At 28.4% G+C, this 24,651-nt stretch overlaps 3 protein-coding genes across 9 annotated transcripts; 1 reads left to right on the top strand and 2 right to left on the bottom strand.

Annotated features, from left to right (window-relative positions):
- The first annotated feature begins 2,392 nt into the window (after positions 1–2,392).
- On the top strand, positions 2,393–3,927 carry LOC127252983 (high-affinity nitrate transporter 3.1-like). The gene is made up of 2 exons (XM_051277380.1): positions 2,393–2,681; positions 3,431–3,927. Exons 1-2 carry the CDS (start codon positions 2,552–2,554, stop codon positions 3,913–3,915), a joined length of 615 nt encoding a protein of 204 aa, XP_051133337.1. The 5' UTR covers positions 2,393–2,551; the 3' UTR covers positions 3,916–3,927.
- A 1,882-nt stretch (positions 3,928–5,809) lies between these two features.
- LOC127252867 (manganese-dependent ADP-ribose/CDP-alcohol diphosphatase-like) lies at positions 5,810–8,387 on the bottom strand. Of its 2 annotated transcripts, none has more exons than XM_051277222.1 (2): positions 8,269–8,387; positions 5,810–6,947 (listed from the first exon to the last, which is right to left on the bottom strand). In XM_051277222.1, exon 2 carries the CDS (start codon positions 6,925–6,927, stop codon positions 5,968–5,970), a length of 960 nt encoding a protein of 319 aa, XP_051133179.1. In that variant the 5' UTR covers positions 6,928–6,947; positions 8,269–8,387; the 3' UTR covers positions 5,810–5,967. The 2 variants fall into 2 exon arrangements, with proteins under 2 accessions (XP_051133179.1, XP_051133180.1); XM_051277223.1 differs by having other exon boundaries at positions 8,265–8,377.
- LOC127252865 (serine/threonine-protein kinase AFC2-like) lies at positions 8,356–13,298 on the bottom strand. Of its 6 annotated transcripts, none has more exons than XM_051277218.1 (12): positions 13,109–13,298; positions 12,281–12,470; positions 11,957–11,983; positions 11,688–11,841; positions 11,549–11,597; positions 11,340–11,454; positions 11,040–11,134; positions 10,774–10,927; positions 10,623–10,687; positions 10,441–10,538; positions 10,051–10,326; positions 8,356–8,479 (listed from the first exon to the last, which is right to left on the bottom strand). In XM_051277218.1, exons 1-11 carry the CDS (start codon positions 13,199–13,201, stop codon positions 10,074–10,076), a joined length of 1,293 nt encoding a protein of 430 aa, XP_051133175.1. In that variant the 5' UTR covers positions 13,202–13,298; the 3' UTR covers positions 8,356–8,479; positions 10,051–10,073. The 6 variants fall into 6 exon arrangements, with proteins under 6 accessions (XP_051133175.1, XP_051133174.1, XP_051133173.1 ...); XM_051277217.1 differs by having other exon boundaries at positions 8,366–8,489; XM_051277216.1 differs by lacking the exon at positions 8,356–8,479 and having other exon boundaries at positions 9,920–10,326.
- Between the last annotated feature and the right edge of the window lie 11,353 nt (positions 13,299–24,651).

Here is a 24,651-nt window from a genome sequence, read left to right as displayed (position 1 = left end):
TAGAAAAAAAAATGTTAGGAAAAAAATTGATATTATACTATTATTAATAATTTTGCATTTAAAAATGCTCGATAAAATTGTTTTCTTTAATTTTTTGTATTTATTTTATATTTTAAAAAAAATTATACTAATATATATATATAAGGGCCTCTTATTTTCATTTCGCTCCGAGCTTATAAAATGTTATGAATAATCCTGGATCCTACTTATTGTTTTTAATCCTAATTTTTTATTTTATGGCTTCACATAGAAATTAGGATTAGAAATAATTCCAAGTTGAATGTATCCAAAGACACGTGAATTAGTAAGTTGTATCTGAAAAAAAGTAAAACTCTAATACCGTGTGAAAATTGAATTTACAACATACCCTAGAAATTGCATTATTTCATAATAAAGGTAGAAGTTTATAAATAGTCATTACCGTGTCATATATTTCTTCTGTCATGCAAAGATGTACTTATTTGATCGGGCATGAGTAATAAAAGTGGATAATGTTTATTATTTTTTCCTTTTATAGTAAAAAAAATACAAAAGTGTAATAATTGCTTACTTGTAAAAGAAATTAGAATATTTTTTATGAACTCAAAAAAAAACGAACATAAATTTAAAAGAGGGAGAGAGCATATTATTTTTATTTTGGATCTATTCGATCAAATTTATTGTCGATTAAAATTCAGTAATCTCTATTCTGTTCTGCCAAATTGGTGACACTGTTCTGCCAAATTGATTTGTGTGCAACTCACTTTATCTAAATTCATTTAAAAAATTTCTTATTTGTTTTTATTTTCGATTCTAAGGATGGTTTGACTTTACTTAAGTCTCTGATGTACCCATCAATGAAACCCTAAAATAAAATTAAGGGCATATCCAATGGACTGAATTTTTTTACGCTGCTGCCTCGTAAATGGAGTAATTGCCCTCCAATCCAGCACACTATTTTTAGCATTTGCTACAGTGCAATAGCAAGGCTATTTTAGGGTGTTGTTTTCTCTTTTCTTTTTTTTTTTTTTTTTTATTTTAAAATTTTTTTATATTAAATTTTTAATTTTTTTTAAAAAAAAATAATATTAATTGTAGATATAAAAGGTGGTTTTAAAAAAAGAAATAATATGGAATATTTGAATAATATTTTTTTTGAAATAAAAAATAGAATTATGAGTTGAAATAAAAATACTGTAACAACAGCATTTTAAAATTAAAATTACATAAATAGAGTTTATGGGTTTGAGATGACCCGAGGGCATCTCCAATGGCCTGCATTTTTTTACGCTGCATTGAGTAATTGCCCTCCAACACAGCGCCAATCCTAACACTATTTTTTGTGTTTGCTACAGTGCAACAACCCCATTTTATGGGGTTGTCTTCTCTTTCTTTTCTTTTTTTTTTTAATATTTTTATTTTGGTATATTAATTTTATATTTTTAAATTTTTTTTAAAAAAATAATATTAATTGTAAATATAGAAAGTGGTTTAAAACTTAAATAATATGGAATATTTGAATAATATTATTTTTGAAGTAAAAAATAGAGTTATAGATTGGGATAAAAATACTGTAGCAACTGCATTTTTAGTTAAAACTACGTAAATAGAGTTCATGGGTTGGAGATGGCCGGCGGCAGCTCCAGTGCTGAATTAATAACAAACATCACAATATATTACTTCAGTCTACGCGTCTCTTATATTAATATAATACAAATACAGCAAATAAACTAACAACACACCATGTAATAACAAACAACACGCTGTATTGTCTATGGCAGCACAGCCCTTGTATTAATATAATACAAATATAGCACATGCTATAATCACATACAACACACACAACAATTATTTTAGCATATGACATACTCTTGTACAGCACACATATAATTCTGAACAAACAACACATGTTTCTGTTACACACTGTACATACTGTATGTAATATATGCATATGTTGTTTGTATGTATTATAGGTACTGAATTTTCAAATCAGCACCGTAATCATTCCCGAGATGGCCTAAAAGTAACAAAATTAATGAATATGAAAAGAGTTTGTTTGTTTGTTTGTTTGTGAGATCGTTGAAAATGAAATTTTTGTTGCTAAATTGCATAGACAATATTATCTTTGTCCGACTCTAAAAGTCTTATTTACTTTTTGTGTATTAATCTTTAAATATTAATTAATATATCAAAATGTAGTAAAAATTAAAAAAGAATTACAAAAATACTTCAAATTAGTGTATTATAATACTAATAAAATGACATTCATACAAAAAATTATACAAATATAAAAATATTTTTAATATTACATACAATGACGTAAAAAATAAATATGACATTTAGAGACGAACAAAACACTATAAAAATAATAAATATATATAATATATTAATTTTTTAAAAATCTAAAAAAAATAATAGAAAAAATAAAGCTCAATAATTTCTTCTATTGCAATAAATAAATAGTACTATATATATTCAATCCAGATTCCCCACTTGTTTTTGGTCTTCACTGCCACAATCTCTGACTTTCCTAATTCCAATTAATAATTGGATCCTCTCTCTCTCAAAATCAATGGCAAATTCCGACTTTTCTCTCGCCGCCGCCCTGATTCTCTCTTGCCTTGCCGGCGCCGCCACTGCCGCCACGTTCTCCTCTCTCCGTGAGGCCTTTGTCGTCACCGCCTCCCCTCTCCCCGGACAAGGTACGTAATTCCCATCTCTATATCTATATACGTATAGTAGAGTCAGAGAAACATATGTTGATATATTTGTTTAAAAATTTAAATTTAAATAATTATAAAAATTTAATATTATTTAAATGTAAAATTAATTTTTAATATAATATAAATAATAAATATGATTTTTTTTAAAAATTATATTAATTGTTTATTTGTTTATAAAAAATATTGTTTTTATTGTTTAAAACATTATAGTATTATTTTTTTTGTATTTTTTATTATAAATAATAAAAAAATATCAATCAAAACTTTTAATTTATTTGTTTAGTATTTTAATTTAATTTATATTTTATAAAGAGAATAGAAAATTATATTAGTAATATAAAAAATAATATATTATGTTGAATTTTAATTTTATTAAAAATAAAATATATATTTGAATTTGTGTAAAAAAAATGATGGGAGAACAAATCCTTTTCTTTGGATGTATTCGGAGAAAAATTGATTTGAATTTAGTATTAAAATAATGTATAATAAGATATTTTATGAAAGACAAAAATACATTATTTTTAAAAAAACAGAGTTCGAATAGTAAATATCAGGGTTTGTAGTAAAATAAACATACCCTAAAATTCAAATGAAAGATTTTGAATACAATTACGAAAAAATATTTAATTTAATAATTTTAAATAATAAAAAAATTTAAAAATTGTCACAAGAATCCCAACGTATGATTCTTCTTGCAAATTGTAACGAAACTATGGCGGCTGCAGTTCTGAAAGCTGGAGAAGACAACATCACGGTGACATGGCGGCTGAGCTCCGCCGTCCCCGGCGGCGCCGCCGCCGCCTACAGAACCGTCGATGTGAAGCTGTGCTACGCTCCGGTGAGCCAGCGCGACCGCGCGTGGCGGAAGACGGCCGACAATTTGGAGAAGGACAAGACGTGTCAGCACACGATTGTGGCCAGACGACCGTACATCTCCTCCGCCGGCGGCGCCGCCTCCACGGCGACCGCCGCCGTGCAGAAGGACGTCCCCACCGCCACGTATTTCGTACGGGCTTACGCCTACGATTCCGGCGGGGAGGCTGTGGCCTACGGGCAGACAACCGACGGCCCGAAGACGGCGGGGCTGTTTCACGTGGAGGGTGTGTCCGGCCGACACGTGTCTCTGGAGATTGCGTCGGCGTGCTTCTCGGCGTTCTCGTTGCTGTCGTTGTTAGCTTTCTTCTACATAGAGAAGAGGAAATCCAAATAAAGTTCGAATTAATTGGAATTATTTCTAAGATTATTACAAATACAAATATGTATTACTTCTTTCTCAGTAAGGAGTTAAATGTTTCAGAAAAAGTTTCAACCAAATTACATAAAATTTAATATTTTTTTATTGTTAAAATATAATTAACAAATGGACAAAATTTCTATAATTTTTTATATTATAAAATAAAAAAAATTAATAAAAAAATTTATTTTTAAAAATAAACTGCTAGAGTTTGCTTGTTTGTTTGGGAGAGAGTTTAATTAGATCCAACACTAATTTATTCATCATAATATTTTTTTTTCTTGAAATTTATAAAATTAAATATTTTTTATTATTTAAAATATTACATAAATTAAATTTTTGACTCGATAGCACATGGCCATCCAAACAAACCCACCCTATGGTTCCTAATTTTCATTATGTGTTAGTACTAACTACTATTTACCTATATAAATTAGCCACGTGTCCAAAGTCAATGGTAATAATGAACGAGGGGTTGGTAGCATAGCAATGTCAATTACTTCCAAACAATTTAAAGTGCACTTGGCATTAAAATTGAAAAAAATAAATATTATAGATGAAGAAAACTAGTTTGGTAATGAGAAATTAAAGAAAAAAATATCATTTTAAATAATAAAAATTGATTTTTCTATTTCTTTTGACAGAAAAAGAATAATCAAACACAATATAGATAAATTTCATTTATTCAATATATACACAAAAAAATATATATTCCTTCTATTTCAAAATAATAGGAATATTTGAATTGGACAAAAAAAATAAGATTATTATATTGATAGTTGGTGTAAACTTGTTTTTAAATGACAAAAATGCTCGTATTTTATGTAATTATAAGTCAGAATGGTTTTGTAAAAAAAGGGAGAGTTGATTATTAAAAATATAAATAGCCGGAGTGTTTGTTTGGGTTTTTGGATTTTGAGTTGGAATTTGAATAGTAAAAATTTTGAATTGGAAAAATTGTATGATGCGATATAAATAGGTGTTGATGTGATGTTTTTAACGTAAAATTTATTTTTAGAATAATATAGAAAATAAAAAAATAGATGTTTAATTGGGGAAAATTTTAGATGAAGAGTAAATTTTTAACAAATCTCTCAAACAATTTTGTGCCTAATGAAAAGCAGCTGTGAGTTGTGGACTTATACATATTCAATTCTTTCTATATCTTCACATATATGAAATATGAAATAAAATAAAATAAAAAATAATAATAGTAATAATAATAATAATAATAAACTCTTAAATTTTAAGTCAATAGATTCAAGCAAATAAACAAAATTAAATATATTTTCATATCTACTCAAATTAATAGTGTGAAAAGTTCAAAACAACCTTTGACTTGTGATGCCAGTGGCTAATCAGAATTTACCCAACACGTCCTCCAAAGGGGTGGGTTTGTTCGGTGGGGGGGGGGGGGGGGGTTTGAATTTTTAGATTTAGATTTTGAAAGATTTTGAAGTATGAATTTTTAAGTTGTGTTTATTTTATATTAAAAAAAATTATTATTTTATTGAAAAAATGATAAATTGATATGATAGTTTGAATGAAAATATTTAATATTGTTAAAGAAATTATAAATAATAATAATAAATGATGTTTAATTTGATATTTATTAATTAAATTTAAATTTAATTTCTAGAAAATAAATTTTGTTTCTTTTTTTTTTTTGATGAAGTGAGTTCTAGCAAATTTGTATTTTTTTTCTATATTATGCTAAAAATTAATTTTATATTAGAATACTCCCTCCCTCGCAGTATAATAATCTTATTTATCATTATTATTACTGCTATTAAGGGAAGTGGACTACGAAAAGGAAGTAGTCTCTAAGGGATTAACAAGATTTTGAGGGAAATTAAATGTACAGTGGGAATATACGAACACACCCTTGAGTATTCTCGTATTCATATTACTCTTCAAGCCTCTCTTCCATCAATACGAGAAGCAAAAGCCATATTCTTCACATATCCATACATACACACATATATATTCCAATGTAAAGCTGCATGAATTTCTATAGATCTCCAAAGGCTACCTACCGAACACAAGTTCCTGAGACTTCAACCTGCCCGTGCCGACGAGGGCCAGCCGGTCGTCGAAAAGATCGATCCGTCCGAAGGCATCCGTGCCGGGTGGGCACTCGAGGGCAGCCTCAAGTATACGATGGTGCACGCCATAGGAATCGACGGCGTACCCGCCCTTGTGATCGTGTCCGGCCAAACAAGCCTTAACACATCCGTATCGATGTATCACGTCGAGCACCTCGCCGTGATTCCACAACAACGCCTCGTTCGACGACGCCTGCGGATCCAACGGAAGATGGCAGCAGACGACGACTCGCTGCTCCGAATCCGTCGCATCACGAAGAACTTTATTCAGCCACTCAATCTGCTCCCTCCCGACCGCGCCGTTGAACATTAGGAACCTCCGGTCTCGCCCCACCAGCCCGTTCGGATTGTTCTTGTCAGGATTCGGGTTTCTCTCATGGAGAAAGTTCATCGCCTTTATCGTGTTCGGGTGATCCTTTGGCCACCCGATGGCGCTGATTTCGTAACCGTCGAGGACTACGAAACGGTACTCGGGAACGGGGCTGAAGTCGTAGTAGGCACGGCTGTCGCGGCCCGGAATGTTCAGCAATGGCAGCAGCTTGTCGCGGGGGAGATTGTAGAGGCAGTGGTTGCCGATCATGTGGTGCACAGGGCCGTTGAAGCGGTTGAATTCGCCGACGACTTTCTTGACGACGGTGAGGGATTGGTCTTTAGGGCAGTATCCGTCGACGATGTCGCCAAAGTTGATCGCGCACTTGAGTTTCTGGTCGTTCCATTTCTGCACGGCTCGTTGCAGAACGAGCAGGCTGTGCCTGTAGTAACGGGGCACGCCGAGGAAGGAGTAGCCGTCTGGAATGTCAGCGTATTGGACGTCAGAGATAATGCCGATGGAAGCCAGAGGCTGCTTTCTCTGTGGATTCACGACGCCGTTTGCGTAACCCATGGGGATGCAGGAAAGCAATCCTGGAAAATTCAAACATACGGATTCGTAAAATTTCGAAAAACAGAGGTCCAACGGACAGAGAACGAGTAAAGACTGATGAACAGAGAGTATACTATAAAATGTTCGAAAACAGAGCTCCAACAAACAGAGAACAAGCAAAGAGTGATGAACAGAGAGTATACTAAAATGTTCGAAAACTGATCATTATCAATTCATCAATTATGGATAATCTTCTATTGCATTTGACAGCTGAGGTAGGGAAGATAGCGCGAGAATGTCGAATCTATTGATGTTATTACCTTTAGATATTGAAGAAGATACATATAGTAATGAACACATTGTCTTCACAGTAATGGAAACAAACGCAAGGCAAGAAAGGATCGAACATAAAAATATAACGATAGTGAAAATGTGATCAATCGTTATTTGTTTATGATTCTAGAGCTCACAATGTGCATTATACAGCCAATCGTCATATTGTTAAATGGATTTTCTAAACAAAGAAATAGATATTCTCGGATTGTTTTTCGAATAATTCAACTAAGTCTCTTCTCTTGAATAGAAAGTGAAGTGATCTTCCAATTTAAGCTAATGGTCAACATCAACCAACAAAAAAATCATTTGAAAGAGCATAGAGTTGAATAGTTAACCTAGAAGGAAAAATCAGCCTTAAACATAGAAAATGTTGCCCTATGATGCTGCAATACATATAAACTTTTAAGTGGCAAAGATTGCTATATAACTGGTCAATTGTTTCTGATGATTTTGATCGCTCTAATGCTTCATGAAGAACACAAAAACTATCTCAATATGAAACATATACACGCAAAATAGAATTGATGGAATACATTATTCGAAGATATTCACAGAAGAAGGCATCAACAAAACCATAGCACAGACCTTTTCCTCCTAATATATCACTTTTTTTGCCGTGAAAAACTTCGGCAAATGATTACTATTCTTCAGGTGCAGATGAGGCAATCCCGCAATTATAGTAGATGATAATCAATTTAGACTCGAAATATATTATCGTAGACTGAAATTAAGATCGACTCAATGCTCCTGAACCAAAAACGAAGAAAACAAAACAATATCCGCTACGAACCGTTGCTCAAAATAAAACAAGGAAAATCCAAAAATTAGATATATCATCAGAACAAGCATAAAATAAATTAAAAGAACAACAGATAACTAAACAATTCAACCATTGCCGAATGCAGACGGAAGACAAATCGTAGAAACTTTGAAAAAGTAATCAAGGAGGAAAATACACGCAACAATGCATGGAATTCCGAAAACAAAACCGTTCGCATAATTTTCAGAAGGAATATAATTACCCACCCTAAGCCGGAAATCCGAGCTCCGATTGTGCGTCTTCGGAGATTGCAGAGGGCAGGCGAGGCAAGGCCGGAGATGGTTAGGTCGGGTTGCGCCGCGCGGCGGAGGAGACTGCCGCGTCGTGGAATCGAATGTATATATATATATACGTGTGTGTATTGTGTGTGTACGGAAGGAGTGCCCTCAATACGTGCCGCGTGCGTAGGTCGGTTACCTAAAAGATTCTTTAAAAATAAACATTAATCCAACATTAATATTGATAAATAATAAAATAAATTGAACATAAATACCTAAAATTAGAATTGCTATTTTTATTGATATAATTTCTTTATCACAAAATAAATGTATTTTTATAAAAATACTATGTTCGTCTGACCATAACAGTCTTTGAGATAATTTAATATTAAAAAAAAATTCTAAAAATACTAATATTTTATAATATTAATAGAAAGATATTTGTAAAAAAAAATTATAAAAATATTTTAATATTTAAATAAATTGACGACAGAAGATAAATGTGACTAGACGGACTAAAGGAGTTTTATTTTTATCATAAAAATATTCCATATAAACTATTTTTTCATTATATCAAATTTTATTTTTTATTCAGTATCAAATAACAATTTATATGTCCGTATCAAATAATTATAGTACTACTGATTTTAACTTTTTTTATTTTCGAAATACAGAAACACAACCAAATAAAATGAGTAATAATGTAAATGTAAATCTAAATTATTAGCATTATATTTTTGAAAAGAAGGTACTAAATAAAATATTTTTTGATAATTATGTTTATTTAAAACTAAAATTAATAGTATTTACTTTTACCATTTCTAATACAATTATACTTTTTGTTTTAACAAAATATTACATCAAAATAATATTTTAATAAAAAAATTTAATTTTTTTAAAAAATCAAATCTAAAAACACTTTATTTAAATTAATTTCAAATCACAATCAATATTTTGTTTATTTTATATTATAGCAAATTATTGACTTATCCAGTGATTATGCAATTATATACTCTAGTTTATTATTATTACTAAAAATTACTCCCAAAATACTGTTTTACAGTATAATGTGAGGAACAAGTAAATGTGTTTAAATGTAGCAATATTTTAAATTATTAAATACTTCATAGTTAATTATATAGATACGAAAAATCAATAAATGCTGCATAGGGCTAATGTTTTACTCGGCTCTGTTGGTTCGTGACGTTTGGGGTTTGAACTTGTGTTTATAAATAATAAAAACTTTTAATTAAAAGAATTATTTAATTTAATATAAATATATATATATATATTAATGTAATTTTTGTACGTTTTACAATCTATATTTTCAAGAAAATTTTAGTCAATATTTATTCTCATTTATTTTGAATATATTATATTATTAATATAATGCACTGTATTGTTAATTTTAATTTATAATTATTTTTATTATATAATAAATATTTTTACTAAATATATTTCTTACTAATTAAATATACTTAATCTAAATGTGTGTTACTAATACTATTATTATTATTATTAAGCACCCCAAAAATAATCTAGTTGATTATACTTTCAGAAAAGAAAAAAGACTGACATTCATGCACAATAACTTTTTCCCGAAAAAACTACGCAAAGGAACAAATTCATGCCAGGCAGGTAGATGAAGTCGTCACCTTATCTCCATTTAACAAATAACAATAATAATAATAATAATATAATAATATTGATTTATGTACAAACAACCAAGTGAGTAGATGACGAGTAAGAGATGATTACGGTCATTTCTACCTTAAATACACGACGACAAATCCTCAGCTGCGCCTTATATGATCCCTAGTGAAAAAAGAATGTCTGAGGGCATCCCGGGCCGACATCCTCTCAGCCGGGTCATATTTGAGAAGCCCCTGCAAGAGGTGAATTAGGTCGCCCGCAGAGTGGTCTACGTGCTGCATTATCATGTTTTGCAGCCTCGGCAATTTCTGAACAGCTTTGATACTGTCCCTAGTCGTAGGGCCCTGCGGCCAGTCTAACCGGCCCCTTCTTACATACTTCTCAGCTTGTCGGCTGGAAAAATAAAAAATAAAAATAAAAATAAAATTTTGATGAAAAATCAGTATTTTGTATAAAAGAGCTTTACGAGTTGCTACAATATGGGAAGATTCGATTGTTTTCGCTTACTCGGCTTTTTTCAGCATGTGATGTGGTAACGCGCCGAGCACTCTCTCCATCATTGCAAGGTGCTCGAGATTCTCGTGCGTTTGGAACAATGCTTCGCCCTGTCGATGATAGTTTTTAATTTTGTAATTGACGATTCACTTGCGCACCATTTAAAGATAGAATAAATAAATGAAGAAACATACCGAGCAAAGCTCGACAAGAATACAGCCGACGCTCCATATATCACACGGGTAGCTCCATCCAAGGCCTGCGCGGCACAAACAAGTGATCAAGAGAGAAATCGTGTGACGCTAGGGGTGGAAAGGTAGTTTGTATATTAAATGGTAAATGTACCTAGAATGACTTCCGGAGCTCGATAATGTCGAGTGGATACAATGTATGATTGGGCTTTCCTCTCGTAGGTCGTGCTACCAAAATCTATTACTTTGATCGCACTAGACTTTGGTACCCTCTTGTAGTACGAATCCTTGGGAGACCTTGATGAAACCTGAGAAAATTGAACAGAACCGTAAACACCATAGAAAGATAACACATAAAAGTGACATTTAGATGTTGGCACATTCACAGGCACGGTACAAACATCGGGAGATCATACAGGCTACCTTGTAATCAGGAACTTTTAAGTAATCTGGTGAGACCAGAAGAATATTTTCGGGCTTCAAGTCCGTGTGGATGAGGTGCAAATCATGCATAACTGAGAATACGAGGGAAAAAGACAAACAGAAAACAAAACAAGCCTTAGACTTTAGGTTTCGAATTGATTTGATGACAGGTTTCGATTTGGTAATTTTGGTCTCAGAAGTTTTACCTCCACTTATATTATTATTATTGTTATTATTGTTATCATTATCCTAGCGATAGAAAATGTTATAATTGATGAGAAGAAACTATTTACACACATGCTACACATTCCAACAGTTGTCTTCCAATCTCACGGACAAGATCAATGGGAAATGATCGATAATTGTTTTTGCGTAGGAAATCATATAAGCTTGGCCCAAGCTTCTCAAACACCTGTTGAAACCATTTAAGGCCACGGACAGGTTTAAACCCCATGATATTTGTTAGGTTGGGGAAATTAATCCACCAAATCAATTTATATACTTACAATACAGATATGGTTACGATAGTCAAACCAGTTCCGTATTTGAACACAACTGCAAGGAACAAACTTTTTCAACCACTGCAATTATTTGCAAAAACAAAAAGAACGGCAATCATCTTATAAAGTTGAATTGGAAACCTACCGAGAGCCTCCCTTGTCATGTCTACCAAGCTGTTGGAGCACTTCTACCTCAATCATCGCAGCTTCGCGGTACTTCTTAATACCGCGAACAATTTTAATGGCTACCATTTCCTTTTTCTCTCTATCCCAGCATTCTAAAACCTGCCCAAAAGTGCCTGCGCAAAGGATTTGAATTAATATAGCAATAGAATATATGCAATATAGAAATTCATCAAATATACAGTGTAAGCAAACTCAGTAAAACAAATGCCCGTAGAAGAAGGTTCTTACCTTCACCCATCTTGCTGTTGATCTTATCTGAAACAACAAATCAACAAAAATGCATTAGTAGGAGGTACAAAAACATGATGGTAAAAGGTATAATCAATAAACTAGCACACCATGAAGCAAGATTATATACAAATTAACCAATTACAAATCATAAACTTCACAATAACTTCAAAATTTTCAAGCACAAAACCCAAATCCCTATTTGGATTTGGACTTAAAATGACAAATAAACCATGGGTTTATGTAATATTTAATTAGCAAGACCCATAATATGAGTGTTGAATCAATAAAAATAATAGCATCTAAAATGGTGTAGGTAGTTACAGCGGGGAGTTAAATTATCTCCAATCTCAAACATATAATGGCCATCTTTGTCATCCTCACGCCATGGTGGAGAAGCATTTTGAGCCAATCCCTTAACAAAGAGAGAACTAGGATGGTCGGGGAATACTCTTGGAGATGCAAAGCTTGTCAGATTCCCAATCTCTTGTGCAGAAAACAATCCTAGCTGAGCCTACACACAGGGATCCATTCACACCGTCCTCAATATAAATAATTATTAATTCTGTTTACCTCCTTCATATCCCTTCTCTCCACGAAAAAAACAGATAATAGTCCTCAAATTCAAACAAGAAAAACAAAACATATAATATGACTGATTAAAAATAGAAGAAAAAAAGATAAACTGTTGACCAATTTCAAGAACAGCCAACAAGCAAAAATTATCAAAATCTTTATACCATGATTCATAGGAAAAGAAGTTAAAAAGACTGCTATTCAAGCCATCCATCAGATCTATGTTAACTTTTCGTTTATTGTTTCGATATTAATCAGAAAATAAATATTCCATATATCAATCCGAATACAAAAAAATAATCAACAAAGCGTAAGATTCGATATATACCACAAACTATCAGATCAGACAAAAACAAAACAAAACAAGAAAATTGAGGCAAAATCACAGCGAGAAACGAAAAACAAAAGCAGATCTAGGATCTAAAAAAAGCGATATCCCTAACAAACTCATCCATACATTATTATCATACCTGATCGAATAAAAATCATAATATTCCATCAGATCTACAAAAAAAAAAAAACAAGAAAACAAGACAAAATCAAAGAAGTAAAGAAAAAATAAAACACAACAAATACCTTCGGTGCTTGAGGAAGAACATCCCATCCCAAACGCTGTCTTTTCCTCGGCCGTCGATCCATAGTCAGTTCAGTGACGCGTTCCATCTCCATGTCTGGATCGGGCGAAAATTCGAGGGAGAGAATAGTGGTAATTGTAGAGAGTAAATTCTAGGGTTTGTAGAAACACAGAGATGCAGAAATTGAATATGAAAGGAGAGAATAATTAAGGGCTGGTGCGGTGGGCCGAGTCGGTCGCAGCAAAATCTGGCCGTCCACGTGGCGCAACGACAACCGTTGCTTTTGAGTGATGATTCTCCTTACGCTTTACTAACCTTTATCCACTGACCCCACCCATCATTGTGATAAAACCTAATTATTATAATTATCAAATTAAATAATAATTTTTATTAATTATTTATAAAAATAAATTTGTATTCAAACATTTTATCCAATATTAATTTAATTTTTTTTTTACTATTTTTAAACACTAAATTCAAATACAAATCTTAAAAAAAAAAAAAAAAAAAAAACGTGCATTAAGGTTGTTGGGCTTTTAATGACCTGAATTGGGAAATTTTAGAAAAGCTGGGAGTTATTGGGCCTTAATCATGTAATTAGCGGCCCATAATGATAGCTTTCTTAATTGATTGATTTTGTTCTTAATTATGCAATGGTTTTGTGTAGTTTGTGTATTAAACCAAACTTTTTATTATTTTAATAATTTTAATAAAAATATATTATTTTATTTTTTAAGCAATTGCACAATTATAATTTAATAAATTATTATTACAATATAAAGAGATAAATTACAATTATTCCTTATACATTTTATTACGATAAAAATATTTAATTATATTATCGTTTGTAATATTTCTAATAAAGTGAATTAAGAACAAAGTAGATTAAAGTTCTGATACAGAAGGATATTAATATAATTACATTATTAATTAAGTTTTAAAAAAAATTAAAATAAGAATATCCTTTAAATAATTATAAAACTGAAAAATTTATATATAGAATTTTACTATTTGTATGTTTGAATATAATGAAAATTGTATAAATAATTAGTATATATACATAAAAAATCAAGTGGGGTCATGTGACTCACCTTGACAATAGTGAATCCGCGATTGCGGATAACATCAATCAAAACTCAAAAATTAAAACCACAAATAGACATGAAAATTTCAAAATTTATTGGGTTTTCTTTGTTAATACTAACACAATGGTCAATAAATGGACTATTTTATTTTATACTCCCTCCGTCCCATAATAAACTATTCATTTTTTTATTTTAGTCCGTCCATAACAAAGTATTCATTTCTTTTTTAGTAACGGTACTATCTACCTAATATTACAAATACCCTTACAACTTACAATATATTACAAATGTCATTACATTTATATCACACATACTGATAAGGTTATTTTAGTCTTTTCTATTTTATTTCTACTATATCCCAATATAATACTAATATTTTTAAAATTACGTGCAAAAAGCACATGGATATTTTACTTATGAGACGGAGGGAGTAATATATATCAGCAACAAAATTGCCCTACTAAAACAACATTATGTTTCCCCATATTATTCAAATAATTCTCAAAAACTAAGTGTATGTTTCTTTTGACGTTGTTTAAAAAATTTTGGTTTGAATTTGATATTAAAATAATGTATGATGAAATATTTTTGAAAAAAAATATATATATTTTTCGAAAAACGCAAAATTTGAAAAGTAAAAATTCAAAGTTTATGATTAAATCCTAAGAAAATTTTCAAAACATAAAATTTAAATTATATTATTCCTCCTTACCAAATATATATTTAAAATAAAACTTAAAAAAAATAATTTCACATTACAACCACCCAAACCAAAAAGGATAAAATCATTGAGCATGGTTGTTTTTTTTTTTTTTTTAAATGATTAAATATGATATTTTGTAATAGTCAATACGATTGTGCAAAAATTGAAGTTTTGGTGAATAATATAATATTATCTCCGTCCACTTTGAGAGTTGATATTTGATTTTTTGCATGTCTATTTTTAAATATTAATTATTATATCAAAACGTTATACAAATTAAGGAAAAATAATAATAATACTTGTATTAGTGTCTTATCATACAATATAATGACATTTGTATAAGAAATTATACAAATATAATGATATTTATAATCTTAAATACAATTACACAAAAAATAAACGTAAATTTATTAAGTGAACGAATGGAGTATAATATAGTTGATTTAGCGGCGGAGTTAGAACTGTTGGGTCGAGGGAGCCGGAGGTAAGAAAAATAATATTAGGGTGAATTTATTAAATTTTATTGTATTTATTATATATTTTAAACGTTCTATTATTTATTTGTAATAATTATCTAATAATATAATTTAAACTAAAAATAATTATATAAAAAATTTGGTTGTGGAGCTTAGATTTTAAATAATAAAAATTTGAATTAAAATTATTGTTTAGAATATATATATATATATTAATATAATATTTTTAATTTGAAATTAAATTTTTTAATATAATATAATAAATAAATATTAATTTGATATTTTTAAAATAATTTTTTATAATAAAAAACAAACAATCACAAATATATAAAAATAATAGTATTAGTCATGATTTGCTTGCTGGGGTGCGGAGATACCTCAAAAGAAAGAGGATCGATGATCTCATCCCATAAATAATTATATAAAATAATTTTAATTATATAAGTATTATTAAAAATATTAATAACTCTTACGTTAATCCGATTTTTTCTTTTTTTTTTTTTTTAAATTTATTGTTATTATTATTTTCAATTATTCCTCCCCTAGCAACGCTGTTCTGTTCGCGAAAAATGATTTTTTCTTCATTTTTCCGTTGTAATTTATGTGAAAAATAATGGGAAGTGAGGGCATAAAATGATCTTCCGAGTCCAGGCATAGCTCCGCCCATCAATTTAAATTTAGAAGAGAAATGATGTTGCATATTTTATTATTATTTTTTTATTTTTTATACTATTTAATTTTTTTAAAAATTATATTATTCAATTTTATAAAAATCAATTTTAATTTATTATGAAAATATTTAATTTTTACAATCTTTTAAGAAATTGTACTAAAATATAATATTAAAAAACATAGTATATAATTTATAATTTTTTTAAAAAAAATATTACCAAAAATATTTTTTATGAATTTTCATTTGTTATAACTTTTTTTTTAATCCGGTTATTCATTTATTTTTATTTGATCCATTCATATAGTTGCAAATTTATTTTTTTTAATTTTCTCAATTGAATTATTTGTTTTACCAAATAAAAGAATTAATTGTAATTCTTTACTCAATTTCATTTATGTGCAATTTCATTCTCAATTTTATTCTCTGTATCTAGGGATGTCAAATGGGACGGGTTAGCTCCGGACCCGCCCCGGACCCGCTCTTAATGGGGCGGGTTCGGGGCGGGTTGTGAATTTAAATTTTTAAACCCGGCCGGGGCGGGGCGGGTTACGGGTTTTACTAAAAACCCGCCCCAACCCGGACCCAGATCCGAACCCGGTATTTTTTAAAATTATTATAACTAATATATATATGTACATTTATATAATAAAAATATATTATTTATTTATTTAAATAATTTTAAATATAAAATTCAATTAGTGGTCTGCTCCAAATAATTTTTTAAAATTATTATACCTAATATACGTATATTTATATAATAGAAATATACTTATTATTTATTTATTTATCGTATTTTTATGGATCAATATTTGATTATTTTTCGATTTTTTTTGTGTTTTTAATGCTATTTGTTTTAGTATTCGATTGTTAAAAAATATTTATTATTATATATTTAAAAAAAAAACGGATTTGCCGGGTTGGCCCGGGGCGGATCCTGGGGCCCGGTGGAAGCGGGGCGGGACGAGTCTCAGAGCCTAATATTTTTTAGCGGGGCGGGTCTCGGGGCCTGCAGAACCTGTCCCGAACCTACCCCGTTGACATCCCTATGACTGTATCAAACGGCCTGTTAGGGTGTATTTTAATTATTTTTAATAAAAAATAATTTTTAATTACAAATATTTTAAATATACTACATAAAGGAAAAAATAATTTGTGGTAAATCACAATTGAATGTTTATTTAGTATTTTAGTTTGATGCATACAGATTTATATCGATATAATAAAAAAATATTATTATGTCTTAAATTATTAATATTTTTATATTATATATATTGTATGGATATTTACATATTATATTTTCTATTAATATTCATTAAAATATATGTCGATCCAAACTTGGTAGGTAAATAAACCTATAATAAAATACAAACAATTGCTCCCAATTGATGAGATATGCATACCTCTGCATAAGATTTGTATTATGTAAAAATTTTACATTTAGTGTAAATATACATATAATATTTTAAAAATTATGTATTCAAAAAAATTGAATAATAAATTTGGAGGGGAAAAGTAATACTCCCTCCTCTCAGAATTATAGTCTGGGTTGTGTTTGATACGAGATTTAAAGAATATTGATATTATATTGATAGTAGATAAAAAATATAAGTAAAGATTTTTTTGCCCTGGTGAGTGTATTGGTGTAAAAAGTAGTAACAATTGTATAATAATAATGAAAAAGTAATGATAGTTATATAGTGATATGATTATTTATGAAAATGAGACTATTGTTTTTTGAGGAACAAAAATAGTAAACAAGACTATTGTATTGAGACGAATGAAGGGTGTGTTTGTTTGAAGGATTTTGGAGGATTTTCACTATTCATCCAATTTTTTCCCCCAAAAAACATCAAATCAATCACCTATTTTTCATTTTTTATATTATACTAAAAATCAATTTTACATTCAAAACATCACATCAAACCCTATTTATATCACATCATACAACTATTCAAATTCAAACTTTTTACTATTCAAATCCCAATCCAAAATCCAAACCCCCAAACAAACACACCCGAAGTATATTTTTATTAAAAAGATAAATAATTTTTTTTTTTATGAAAATTATGTAAATATTATATTACAATAATTCATTATTTTTATATTATCTATACAATTATATATATAAATATAAATTATTTAAATCATTTTACAAAATAAACCTCTTTATCTAATGCCCAATGGTCAGGTAAGGGGCTTTGATCACGTGCGTGGGCTCGTGCAGGTGGCATGAATATGTGCGCACGTCTTGATGTCATAACCCATGCCAAATAATAATACTACTAAAAACAATTCAAATATACAATTATCACTGTGACAGTTGGTGTGCGTGTGATTTAATTTAATATTTTTATTTTTTATTATTATAAAATAAAATTGTAATTGAATGATTTATTTTATAAAAACTATGTAATATTAAATATAATTTTCGCTAAAAAAAATTGAATATTTGAAAAAAAAAAAAAAAAAAAACACATTTCCAATAAACTTGTTTTGATTTGACATTTATTAAAAATTAAATTTTATTATAATGTTATGTTCCGATAAATTATGCAATGATCATCGTTTATACCTGTCATTTATTTTATGTCATTTTTCTTTTTTTTTTAAATAAGAATTAATCATTATAATTGTATTTTTTTATTTTATAATTTATAGTTTTAATTAAATTAATTAATTATTTTAGTTTTGATCTAAACAATAATCTTTTTGTCCGACATAATTTATCTATATTTTTATTTTCATATGGTAATTTGTTCATTTATTTTATACAAAATAATTATATATTTTAATAGTATTTTAAGTTTTATAATTTATACTATATTTTTTAATATTTCAATTAAATTAATTAATTATTTTAATTTAAATTTATAATAGTTTGTACTCCTTCCCTCCGTCCCATCTATCATGTTCACATTGCCGTTTATGTCCGTACCACATACTATGTCACTTTATTGTTTAGAAAATGATTACACATTTTAATCTCATTTTAATTTTTTTAATTTTATTGTTTTTTAAATTTTAATTAAACTAATTAGTTATCTTAATCTTAATTTATAATTATTTATATTATAGGATAATTATTTTCACTAATACATTCTTAATTATCTACTAATTACACTCCTCCTAAAATACCGTGTCTACAATGTAGCAGACACAGTCTCTGGAACGGAGGGAGTATTATATAATAATTATTCTTATTAATATATTTTTAATTATTTATTAATTATATTTTTTTTATATATAAATTGTTGAATCAATATAAAATTGGACAATTAAATTGAGAAGCCGGATTAAACAAATAAACTCATCCATCATTTCAAAAGATTCTCAACAGCAGCTAGCCAACTATAATCCGACAAAATGAATCTTTCTAGAATAAGTAGTTGCGTTACATTCGAATTTTATGTCTATTTTTTTAAATTACTGCTCCCTTCGTCTCGGATATTTTGTCCGTTTTACTGTAGACACTAGAACTTAGAAGGGGTATAATTAGTAAATAATTTAAAATCTATTAGTAAAAATAATTATTGTATAATAAAAATAATTATATATTAAGATTAAGATAATTGATTAGTATAATTAAAATTAAAAAAATTATAAATAAGATTAAAGTGCATAATTTTTTTAAAAAAAGGAAAGTGACAAAATAGGTGAGACAGACGGAAAATAGAAAAATGGAATGAGAAGTGGAACGAAGAAAGTATTATAGTCCCTCCGTACCACATACCATGTCCACGTTGCCGTTTCTGTCCGTCCCACATACCATGTCACTTTCCTTTTTTGGAAAATGATTACACACTTTAATCTCATTTTAAACTTTTTAATTTTTTAAAAATTTTAATTATACTTATCTTAATCTTAATTTATAATTATTTATATTATAGAATAATTATTTTTACTAATACATTCTTAATTATCTATTAATTATATTTATCCTAAATTCTCGTGTCTACAGTAATCATGACATTCATTGTGGGATAAAAGTAATATATGAAATACTCACACCAATATTTATGTCCATTTAATTGGATAAAAGTTTTAAAAAGGTGGTAAATCAGAAACAATTTTTTATAGTTAAATAAATATAATTTTTTAAGTGACAAACAAAAATTAAAATGAACATAAATTTGAATGGTAAATAATATAATTTTTATAAAAATATATTATTAAAAAATTAATAATAACACTCTAAAATTTGCAGCTTTAAGGCCTTCTTTAACCATTATTTATTTCTACAGCATCTACGGTGAAAATGCAATTGATTTACAATAATTTATTTAAATTATAAACATCAATTTCTATTTAAAAAAAATATATATTCCTATTTTATACTCCCTCTGTCCACATAGAAAATAAATATTTACTTTTGCGGCGATTTTTAAAAAATAATAGTATTTTAATTACAGTGGAGAGTTAAAAGTTCACTTTCTATTCTAAAAAATATATATTCCTATTTTATATTCCCTCTGTCCACGTAGAAAATAAATATTTACTTTTGGCGCAATTTTTAAAAAATAATAGTATTTTAATTATAGTGGATAGTTAAAAGTTTACTTTCTATTCTAAAAAATATATATTCCTATTTTTATACTCCCTATGTCCACGTAGAAAATAAATATTTATTTTTGGCGTGATTTTTAAAAAGTAATAATATTTTAATTATAGTGAATAGTTAAAAGTAATGTAATGACATTTTTACTCTTGTTTTTTGGTGTAAAAGTAATGATGTGATGTAAAATAAAGGTATTTGTAGAAAAAGTGGGATATTTGTGGAAAATAGTGAACTATTTTATAATATGTTTACTTTATAATTGGACGTTCTAAAATAAAAATATGTATACTTTCTAACTTAACGAACGGAGTATAACTTTTCATATATATAAGTCGTACATCAACTTTAATTTATTTTTATATTATCACCCACAAGAGATCCGGTGTGGAATGAATTCTGCAACATTTCCGCACCAATTCATTAAAATTGTTGCGGCTTCCTATTAATTCTCCTACGAATCATTCTGCGGCATTCTTGTTTATTTCTGGTAGTGTATCAAAATGTAATACAAATCAAGAGAAAAAAAAAAAAAAAAAAAAGATAAAAATATATTTATTAGTGTTGTTACACATTCAAGATCAATAAACCATATATATATAAGAAACATAACAAATTTAACCAAAGAACTTAAAGAATGTTTTATTACGAAAACTACTGTTCGGACTCAGTTTACCCGATCGAAAAATAATCTCAACACCTAGTGTAATGCACAACACCAACCCAAACACAATCGACATCCACAGAAATGCAACAATCATGCGAACCAAAACACGATCTAAGGAAAACATCAACGATTTAAGCCTAATCTCTCCCAAACAGACAATATACTCAATACACTGTAAGGAATGCTCAAAATCGTGAATCAAACCAAGGAACAGCCTCAGCACAGGCTGTATATCGAAAGCCTCAGTCGAAACCTTCACTTCGCCGGATAGATCACCGGAGAAACCCAAGGAAGATCGCTGGAATCGCCGTCGCGGTTAGGGCTTTTTTTAGAGAGAAGAATCGCGTCGCGTTGGGGAGAGAGAAAAGTGATAGTGAGAGTCTGAATTATCACACGAACCAGATCAGATTGACATATATAAGTATTATACTGTTCCAGACCGGTTCAGCACCAATATGGGCAGTTCAGTATCAGACCGCCGGTTCCTCCACAAACCGGGTTTGGTTCGCAATTACAGAATCTGGATTTCGGGTTGTGCGGGTCAGGTTTGTGCATCACCGGCCTCATTTGTCATTGGCCAAAAAATAACTACACAATTAGTCTATTATAATACCAATACAATGACATTTGTAGAATAAATTATTCAAATATAAGAATATTTTTAACGTCAAATACAATGACGCAAAAACCAAATGACAACCTTAAAGCGAAACGAATGGAATATTACTTTTCCAAAGAATAATCACACCAAAAAAAAAAAAAAAAACACTCTTGACTCCAAAAATAGAGTGGAGTTAACAAAAGTGGAAGGAATTTGAATTTAGGTTGGAACCCCAACCCCCATTTTTACCCAACCATAATACAGGTTAAAAAAACACTCGACTCCAAAAACACTCATCCCATTTTTACCCGACGCCTTAGATCATCTACCACACATGGTTCGCCCAGTGTGACTTTCCCGTCGAGGTTTAACCAGTGCACACTTTCGGATAGCGATTGCGAATTCCCACATCATAAAAAAAAAAAAAAAATGCTCTAATAACAAAGTCATGGATAAAAAAGTGTATAATTGCTCATTGGTTTTTTTTTTTTTTTTTTATCGGAATGTGTATTATTGCTCATTGTTGTTTAGCTAGGGTTTAGTTTTTGGATTCTTTTGATTTAAGTTTGTGTAATAGTTATTCCAGTGATTTGAGTTTATGCAATAATAGTTTGATGAAATACTTTATAATATAAATAATACTATATGTTCAGTTACAAAGTAACTTCTTTTTTTTTTTTCTACAAATATTTTTCTTTACGTTGCATCGTTACTTTTACATTTAAAAGCAAGAGCAAAAATGTCATTATAAGAAAAAAACTTCAATCAATCATCATTATATTTTACAAGAAAAAAAATAAAATTGTATAGTTGAAATATAACTTTAAAAACAAATAGAATTTAACTATCTTATCAAGTTTCACAATTTATGTTATATTTTATTATATTTAAATTAAATGTTATATGCAAAAATTTCACCCAATATTTTTTAGTAGAATAATTTTTTTATAAATATTATTAAAAAAATACAAATATACACATTAATATAATATATATATTTTCTATCAATAAAAAATCAATCATTTAACATAAAATAATATTTTTTATATTATTAACACAGTTGTTATACGACATACAAAAAGATCAATTTATCTAAATTTATTAAGTGAACAAACATCATTATTTTTACTTAAAAATTTAATACAATCAGTGATAACTATAAGAATGGGTATTCGTATATATGGTTTGAATTTTTCCGAATCAATATCCGAATTAATTCGAATCCAAAAATGATCTCGATCAAATTAAATTGTCCAAAATACGAAATACAAACCAAATTAAAAAAATGCATCATATATTCAAATGTTTGAAAATTAATCTTTTTGAAAAATTAGATAAATTTATTTTTAACAAATATTATCCAATAAAAAACAACCAAACAAATAAACATAGAACAATATTATCCTATATTTAAAATAGATCCCAACAAGTATCAAATAAAAAATCTCAAATAAGAACCCATAAAATCTGCAGTATATTTACATTTTTATTATAATATAAAGTTAATATTTTACTCCCTCCGGGTTTGACACGAGAATTTAGGTGGAGAGTATTAAGTATGATAATTTGAGATAATTTGGATATCAAGTTATGTGATTGGAGAGATAAATAGTTATTTGTTTTTTTTTTATTTGAGTGATGTGATGTGATAATGTAAATTATACATTAATACATGTATAAAAATATTATTAATTATTTCTAAATTTGAAAATGTTGCAGTGAATTTGAGAAAAACAAAAAAGAAAATGTTGCAAGGTGTTTGAGACGGAGGGAATAATATATTTCAAATTTCAAAATAATTTAATTATTCAGTATATCAATTCAAACTAATTAAAAAATTCAATTTTCAATACAATCCGATCAAATTCATTTGAAAATTCGAACCAAGTTTTAAATTTTGGTACGATTTGATTGAATTATTATTTTTTACGAATATGTATAGAATAATATTCTCTCTATCCCGGCTACAGTGCAGTGTCCCTTTTACCATAACACGAGAATTTAAGAGAAATATAATTAGTAAAAATAATAATAATATATTAATAAAAATAATTATCATATAATTAAAATAATTTTAAATTACATTTAAGATAACTAATTAGTCTGATTAAAATTAAAAAATATATATATTAAAAAAATTAAAATAAAAATAAAATACTCCCTCCGTCTCATATACTTTTTACACGTAGTTTTAGAAATATTAGTATTATATTATGATATAATATGAATAAAATAAAAATGACTAAAATAATTTTATCAGTATGTGTGAATAGTACATTTATTAAAAAAAAAATTTGATATTTTGTCAAGGACTAAAATAAAAAAAAGGATACTTTGTTATGGGACGAAAGAAGTATATAATTTTATTTTTTTTCCAAGAGTGACAAAAATAACTGAGACAATATTTATAGTTTTATGATTATTAAACGATAAATAAAGTAAAATGAAATTCTGACTTTTAAGTATACTTTCAAACGTGCAATGTATACTATTCCCTTTGTCCTATGTAATATGAGTGTATTACCGTAGACACGAGAATTTAGATAAAGTATAATTAGTAAGTAATTAAGAAGTGTATTAGTAAAAATAATTATTATTTAGTAAAAATAATTATAGATTAAGATTAAGATAAAGTAAATAGTTTAATTAAAATTAAGAAAACTATAAAATTTTAAATTTAAAACGCGATTAAAGTACATAATTATATTTTTAAAAATAGAAATGAAAAATTATGTGGAACGAACAAAAATAAAAGATAGAGACAAATTATATGGGACGGATGTGACA

Source organism: Andrographis paniculata, unplaced genomic scaffold (assembly GCF_009805555.1).
Source record: "Andrographis paniculata isolate CXL003 unplaced genomic scaffold, ASM980555v1 Contig49END, whole genome shotgun sequence".
Taxonomy (NCBI): Eukaryota; Viridiplantae; Streptophyta; class Magnoliopsida; order Lamiales; family Acanthaceae; genus Andrographis; species Andrographis paniculata.
Note: the sequence above shows the minus strand (reverse complement) of the source record. Positions and strands in the feature narration are given on the sequence as shown.